The sequence below is a fragment of the Strix uralensis genome, chromosome 2 (assembly GCF_047716275.1).
Source record: "Strix uralensis isolate ZFMK-TIS-50842 chromosome 2, bStrUra1, whole genome shotgun sequence".
NCBI lineage: Eukaryota > Metazoa > Chordata > Aves > Strigiformes > Strigidae > Strix > Strix uralensis.
Window position 1 is genome coordinate 127,476,361 of NC_133973.1, and position 8,347 is coordinate 127,484,707.

Genomic DNA, 8,347 nt, shown 5'->3' on the forward strand with positions numbered 1-8,347 from the left:
AGCTTGTTTGGCATTGAGTAGGTCAATCGTAACACTGGGATAAAAAACTTGTCTTACCTATTTTTGAGTGTCAGGGTGTTCCAAAGGTTTCCTGAAGGACACCTGTGTCTCTGCCCAAGCCTCCTTTGGTCATGTGGTGCCTCGCATATCTCTGTAGAAACACAAAGTGTTAATAAACTTTAGTAATGACAAGCAAGAACAAGTTAATTGATTTTTCATGGCAGATCTGTTCATGATATGCTTCTTTCAAATAGGATGGGCTGGAGAATCCTTTATTTCTCTGTGGGCTTATACTTTCAGTCTTACCTCCTTTTTATGTGAGATCTCTGTACTTAGGGGTTTTATTAAAACGTGTAGCAAACCTGGTAGCAGCAGATAACTATTGTGTTCTGCAAGTGAATTTTGAGTGTGTTTGCCAATGCAGTTTTCCCCAAGTTAGATATTCTCGATGGAGAGCATCAACCCTAACATAATTTGAGTATGTTGCCTTTCAGAATTAGAAGTTGTCAAAATTCAGGGCATCTGGTAGCATTCAGTCCACTGCAAAGATGCTCTGCAAATAGGAAGCTCACCTTGAGAAATTATAAAGCTGATACGCACCTTCTGGTTTTCATCCTCACGATGAAAGGATCCATTTCCGTTTTCATCCTCACGATGAAATGGAACAAGCAGGAAGGAAATCCTCACGTGTTATGTGAGGATTTCCTTCCTGCTTGTTCCATTAGTTTATTGACATAAACATTGTCTGCCTAATATTTGATTGGTGGAGGAGTCGCTGTAAAGCCAAACATGCTTTTATTATGGTTTAAGGGTTAAGAAGGGAGGTATGGAAGAACCAAAACACACTATGTGGTATTTTTGATTTGCTGGTGGCTTTTACACCAGTTTTCACCATTCCCTTTCTTCTTGCTTGCTTCCTTGTCTTGATGAGAGGTGATAGGAAATGGCAAGCAGGCAGATGCTCTGGATGTTTATGCTAATGTCTGACAGCTAGATGGTGATGTATTCATGGAAGGGAAAAAAGACATTTCCACCACATACAGGGGATCATATAGAGGCCTGTGCTCAGCTACCTTTTGAAAGCTGTTTTCTAATACAGGACTGAAAACATTACATGACAACTGGTGTATCTGAGTTAATAACTAGGGTAGCTTGCCTAGGCTTGTCAGCTGAAGGGGTTAAAACCAGAAGCGCTTCTGGTCCAACATGATGGATTCTGTTTCTATGAATGGTTTTGTTTCAGAAGGTGAGATGGGCCATACTGTATGTTAAAGGATTTCACCAGACTGTGGGTACCTCTAGGCTTGCTTTATTAACAGCTCAGAGTTGGGCCATCACCTCAGGGAGTGGCAACAGCTAACAAAAAGTGCCCTCTCTATATATGATTCTACATAACATACAATACAAAGAGTCTTTGGTGATTTTCCAGGAAGTTTCAGCTCTCAATTCATCATCAATTGCAAAAGTCCATTATATTCCACAGTTTCGGCTAGTTCTCATCATTCCGTTCCAATTCTTCTTCTGACACCACTGCTCACTGATGCAGTCTTTGGTCATCATGGTTACTTATCTTCTGAACAATCTTAAACTGTCAGTATTGTTCCTGGAGCACCTGTGCTCTATTAATTAAATCTATAAACCAATATCTCTTTATTAATTATTCCTGCTATTAATAATATCCTAAGAGAAAAGAGTTTTCTAAAGCTTGTTCCTTTTACACTGTGCTAAGAGGCTTAGTGGGCCTTGTGTTCAGACTCGTCTCTTGGCAGAGCCGAGTTCTCGTTTAGTTAACTGGGCAATTATTATAGTGGCATTTCACAAATTGCATGCAATGGTACAGACATTTTTCAAGAGGCAAGTTTGTAGGTAAAAGTGACTTAAACTTTGATTGTGAGACTGCCAAGCGGCCAGCAAGTTTGGTTCATTTTGAATTATTTTATGTCACTTTTAGATTACTAGTGATATATAGTAATTAACAGTAATATATTTTTGCCCACTGTCTCCTGGGCAGCATGTAACAGCCCCTTCCCCTGCTCTTCCTGAACTTTGTTCTTTCATTTTCAAAACGCAATAACCAAAAAAGCAAAACATCTCCATACAACTTCATGTTTCTCCATTATTTGCAGGCCACATTTATTTACCCTGTAAGTCCAAGAACACTTGAAGCTCTGCCAGCTCGTGCAGAAATTCAGAATTGAAACTGAGTATCTCCCATGAGCATGAAGATGTATCTTACTCACGAGTACATGCATCAGCCTGTGTAGTGCACACCACTTGTAGCTGGAAAAGTAGTGTCTGGCAGAACTGCGTAAAAAGCCTGAACCACTAGCTTATGTGTTTGTCATGGTTTTGTTTTTCATGAGGATGTTGAATCTGAAGGCACTGTTACTCTTCTTGTGTTTCAGGTGCTGTAGCAGTTTTGATCCCTCGCCTGGACCTGGTGATTTCTTTCGTAGGAGCTGTCAGCAGCAGCACTCTGGCACTGATTCTGCCACCTCTGGTTGAAATCCTCACTTTCTACAAGGAAAACTTAAGTTTATGGACGGTAGTTAAAGATGTTTTCATAGCTGTCATTGGAGTTGTTGGATTTTTAACAGGAACATATGTGACGGTTGAAGAAATCATTTATCCTGCATCCACAGTTCTAGCTAACGCAACAGAGAGCATCTCTGCAGATTTAAATGCTACAGACTTGGTGGCTGGTTTAAAGTAACAACCAGGCACTGTGAACTATTTTATTCCTTAACAAGAAATCCTAGATGGATGGCAGGCCTACGTGTGGGACAAATTCCAGTGGATTTTAAATGATTCTTGACAAATAGCATGTGGCCCTTTCCTTCATTCCTTCCCATCTTGAATTAACTCCTCTGCTCTCAACCTCTGCTCATCTGGTGAAAAACTGAATTGATGTCAGGATTTAAGATATATACATGAAAATAGGAAGGAAATATGATTTTAAGTTATTTGTGAGACAAAAAGAAGCATTTTTATAAGGAAGTCAAGATGCCTTCCTCCTCAGAAAAGGTGGAAGTCAGTCCATTCCTCATATCCAGTCAGCAAGTCTAGGCTCTACTGTTTTCACTGCAGCTCTGTTGTGAGGGTTGCAGTGGGAGCTCAGCGATGTCTAGACCTTCTTTTTGGCTGTCTGTGACGGGGTGAATTGCACCTCAGTGAAGCAGAGGCACTTTAGTTTTAAAAAAGAGCAGCTGAGTTTTTCATTTCCATTCTGGGGACTTAGATATTTGCCATAGAGAAAGTTTTGGGTAGTTGCAGTTGCCTGGCTCTGGTTCCTGGGCGTCGGTATGTCTGGAATCAGAGTGCACTGTGCAAAATGACTCTGACTCTTGTTCAGTCTTTTCACATTGGCTTCAGGGGGAGTTTTTCAAGCAACTGGACGGACCAAGCCCTTTCTGTTTAGTATAGCAGAGCACTGCTGGTGGTGGGTTACATGACAGTAAGCATAAAGGCATTTTTTCATGCTCACCATCTTAACATTTAAAGAATGTACAAGACTGTAAGGTAAGGTTTAGAAGTAAAGGCTGCATCTTTTATTATACCAGAAGGTATCTAGTTAGGAGCATTCTTGTCATTTTACATGATTTGTTACTATATGTTCCTGTACCATGAGCTGTTCAGCATGGCCAGACCCCTTCTCCAGGGAGATGGCAACTGTGGTGCTCAGCAGAGCCATGGAGGTCTGACTGTCCAGAGCAGCTTAAAGATTCATGATGTTGATTTCTGTATGAGAAAGTAAAGGATGAGACACTGCTTTCTAGAATGGATCTTGTGCCATACTTTCACACTGTAAGTGTATAAGCTGTGAGTGATTTGTGAAAGAACTTGTGATTCCACAGGACTGTGAGCTGAGGCGGGCACCAAGGATGTCTATTTTGAAACACTTTCTTCCTCAAGCGCACCACATGCCTGCAGGTTGTCTGAAGAAGTGACTCAGGACTTGCTTTCAACTACTGGTACTTTGTAGAGAGGTACAGTTTATATAAGACGTAGGGTATACATGTGAAAATACAACATTTTTTTTTTTTATAAAGTAATCATATATCCCTTTTGGATTTTGAATGAAAAGTTACAGGATGTTATTTCAGATGAATATTACTTTCATGATGCAAAACCATTCAACACCACAAATGATAAGCAGTTTATTTTTGTACGTTATAGAAATTGGTGTCCGTTTTTTACACTATTTCTTTATCCTTGATTTCAACTATACAGGTGTACAGAATACTGGGATTTGTTTTTACCTATTTCTAGAAGTCTGTAGACTGCCTATCTGTATTTCTATTGGAACATATAATTATTTTTGCATTCTTATGTTCTGCCTTAAATAGGATCTAACATACCCTTTACTCATTTTTGCTTCTGTTGTCTATTTTGGAAGAAAAAAAGAACAAATTGGTTATTGGGTGGAAATTAGTTTTGTTCAGCCCCCAGCCAGAAACCTGATTTTCAGGGTTCTTATCTGACTTTGTGACTCACACTACATCGATGACTTTCACTCCAAATGCTAAAGCTATATTTTTGGTTTTGTTTTCTAAAAACACTCTATATTTTGTACAAGAATAGAACTGTATTTATCATACTAATTTTTGTTATGAAGAAACTCCTTTTTCTAAGAAATATTTTTAATTATAACATTCCCCCAAGAAATACGATATGCCAAAACCTCTCTACTGTATTCATATAAATTAAGATAGAAATAGATGTAATATTTTTCTTGTATATTCCTCAGAAATCTACCATTTGGTAATCTACCATTTGGCATTACAGTGCTAGAGTTGTACACTGCTAGATATACCTATATTTATATTTTCAGAATATTTCCCTAGTCATCTACCATATGGTGGCTGTATTTGAACACTTCCATCACCATGTTGATGAGGGCATTTCTGACAGGGATTTGTTATAGCATGTAGTTCAAATTGCATGTTATTTGTTCAAGCAATAGTTCTGAGTAATGCTGTTATTTTCATTTTAGCATGGACAAAGTTAAATACTTGGCAGGCCCTTTAAATGGATGAGTTTCTGCAGGTATGATACTATAGAGATAACCTGTCATGTGAAAGTGCCACAGGGGAGCAAACACAGTTAACAGAGAGGCAAACTTCAGCTTTTCATCTTAAAGATTTTTTAGTCTGTAAGCTGTTCTAAAAGACACTGGATCTAAGTGTTTCCATCTGTTTCATAATGAATCTGTTGTTTACCTAAACCATACACTGCACACTGATAGAATATATTTCTGTGCAGCATATTTTGACATTAAATACTTCTACATGGAACATTTTTAGTAGGACTGATAAGTTTTAATGAGAGTTATTTTTCCTGTTAGTTTTGCACCTTTCTACCTGTCACGGTCCACTCAGTGGACTCGTGATGGTTCGTTTGCTACGATCTCGAAAGTGCAAAATTAAGGCGACCAACACCAAAGGGGATAGCATCAATCAAACAGTGAAACTTTATTGTGTTGCTTGTGAAGTGGCACGTGATAGTTAGAGATGGGTGAAAGAAAGGGGAAAAGTAAAGTTTAGAGAGAAGGAGAGGTTATAGCTACCACCGCTGATCTCAAGACATCCTAACAGTCCCGGGCCCAGCTAATGCTCTGTCATTGATCGTGGTGATCCTTGGTGGGGAAGCTTCAAATTTTCATTGTCCAGAAGTCATATTTTATGCTTAGTGACACACCTTGCTCCTCCTCTGCCTCAGGGATCTCCGCCCTTCTCGAGCGAGGCTACTGTGCATGCACGAGGGGGAGTGTCCGAGGCATGGTCGGTCTTAGAGGTGGGTAGCCTGCAACCAGGAGGTGTGCTTTGATATTATAATGAAGCAAAGTTCGTCTAAAGTTCACGTCGTTATGGCAAGTTGTGATCCATCTTTTTTGACAGTAGTTAGGTGGTCATCTCTGTCAGCTCCAGTTAGGCTCAGGTACTGAACAATAGCACAGCACTCTGTACTGCATGGCTCAGGTACGAAGAGCAGCACTGCACTCTTTGTACCACAAGGTCCAGTATTCCGAAGAATAGCACAGCTCTCGTTGTAGCACACAGTTCTGTATTCAAGAGCCCTTGCACCACATTCCACTCTTGGGATCGGCAACTGTGTTTCAAACAGGCCGTTGTCAGGTACCTTACTGTCCATGTCCCTGATGACAAGGTTGAGACAACGCTGATCTTCTGACCGACTCTTATACTACCCATGTGTGTTTGGAGAATAAAGGACTATCGAGTCCATTCATATCATCTGTTCTGCATCAATTGTACCCTAGTGAGCAGCTCTGAGAAGATGCTTCTGCCAGGGTGCAGAAAGACTGGACCATTTCAGAGTTTGGTGGTGATTTTTGGCTGGTGCAAGTGAATACTGACATGATACTATCAGTGAAGATTTGCTGCGCTGGGTACCTAGAACCTAAATAGGCAGCCTTGCTATTCAGGTGAATACAGCATCTCTTTCTGAAAGTCAGGTGACTTGTTTAGGAGCTTGATAGGTTTGAGGAATGTAATCTTAGCCATCAAACTTTGCATAACTTGGCCCAAATAAAAACCCTTACACATCTTACTGCTGTGTCTGACCGGGAAGCAGCCTGTCAAGGAGCAGATTTTCAGACCCATGTATTGCCACTGACTGATCAGATATGAAGTAGTGTTTATGCAATGCGCCAGTGTTGCCACGTCTGACAATATTGTATCTTTTGAATCTTTAAAATGTTTATTAATATATTTTGCACAATGTCAATTTTCTCCTACAGTGTAGGATTTTTGTTATTTTAACACTCATACAGTGCGTTTGAGCGGCCTGCTCTTTCAAATAGAAAGAGTCAGGAATCAAGAGTATCTTGCTTTGGATAAGATTAAAATGTCACGTAGTAAAAACTACTAAGTCTGAGTAATAAGAGTGTTCCTGCAAAACATTGCCAAAGATTTAAAAGACAGGAAATTGACAGAAACCTCTTCTGAATAATAAGTGTTCATTCAGCTTTTAAAGTACTGTAATATAAATTGCAAGATGCAGGTAGTAAAACTGAGAGATTTAATAGGTATGGTTTACATTAATATATATTTAAGATGGAAACGTACTTTAGCACAAGCTAAATTAAAACTGAAAAATGTATGTGATTGACTTATGTTCCTGGCAAGGAACAGAAAGCTTATTGTATTTATGTACTGTACATGCACTTATATTTTACAATATAATATTGTTAACAGTTTTAGTGTAATTTAATCATTAGCTGCACTATATGTAACTGGATCATTTTCTTGTAACTGTTCATCCTCAAATATTGGACAAGGGGATGGGTTTGCCTAATGTTCTGTAACTTAAATCTTCTGTATCAATAAAAACTACAATAATATTACCCTGCTAGCTCACTGTCACCACTACTCCATCACTAGAAGAAATAGCTGTCTTAATGCAGAATTTACCTTTAAAGTTATCCAAGGAATGGCAAGTGACTTGAGACTGTCAGACAAGTTCAAGAGCTGCCTTTTCATTAATAATAAATCTCATTTCAAAGTCATATAGGCACTCCTGAAAAATCCCACCTTCACTCCAAGGTTTTTCATGAGGGCATAGTTAAAGTTAGCCATCTGAATCTTTTTAGAGGTGATTTAGTAAATGAGTTAAATTCTAAATGTACAAAGGAAGGCAGGAGTTCCCACTGAAATTCCAGTCCCCATTTGGAAAACTGCGAAGCAAAAGCCAGACTTTTTAAAATTGGACAAGCCCTTACATACTTGGTATGGACTTGGCCTTAACTTTAAGTCTGGAGTGTTGAATAATAGGTATGGAAGAAATTGATATGAAAGTTCTGTACTTTCTATCTAACTTTGAAATTACTAGTTGATAACAAAAGTGGCAGTATAAGCTTTCATGTTCTCACTAATTATTGGATATGATTTGTAGATCTAATTTTGCAAAAGTACTTGTATTCCCCACTTTAATACAAGGCCCTTTGAAGGTGTGCTCAGTGAGGCATGCAGAAACACCCAACCCATTACAGTCACCTGTATAAATACAGTTTAGACAGAAATAATATACAAATGTCCTTGAGAGTGATCCACCAAAAAAAACCTGTTTTGTCAATAAGAAACCTAGAATGCTCTGAAAGTCCTCTAACACCAGCAGAGAGACTGTAGCTGTTCAACTGGAAAGATGGTTTTCAGTCTCCTGGGGGACTCTGAATCCTTATCTCCCTAAAGGACAAGCAAAAGCACACCTGTTACAGAGGCTCCCAAATGAGCAACTAACCACCAAAAATAAAAAATTAATTATTAACACAGTTAACCAGCTCTCCATAAGTTACAGGTTTGAATGTCTGTGAGAGGAGAACAGAACAACT

At 39.1% G+C, this 8,347-nt stretch overlaps 1 protein-coding gene across 3 annotated transcripts in view; it reads left to right on the forward strand.

Moving 5' to 3' along the window:
* Window positions 1-7,363, forward strand: part of SLC36A4 (solute carrier family 36 member 4) — a 112,640-nt gene extending 105,277 nt beyond the window's left edge. For all 3 annotated transcript variants that reach the window (XM_074860293.1, XM_074860294.1, XM_074860295.1), the window contains exon 11: window positions 2,406-7,363. In XM_074860293.1, the coding sequence (XP_074716394.1) occupies window positions 2,406-2,713 (308 nt within the window). In that variant the 3' untranslated portion in view covers window positions 2,714-7,363. The remainder of the gene's footprint in view (window positions 1-2,405) is intronic.
* Window positions 7,364-8,347: the final 984 nt, after the last annotated feature.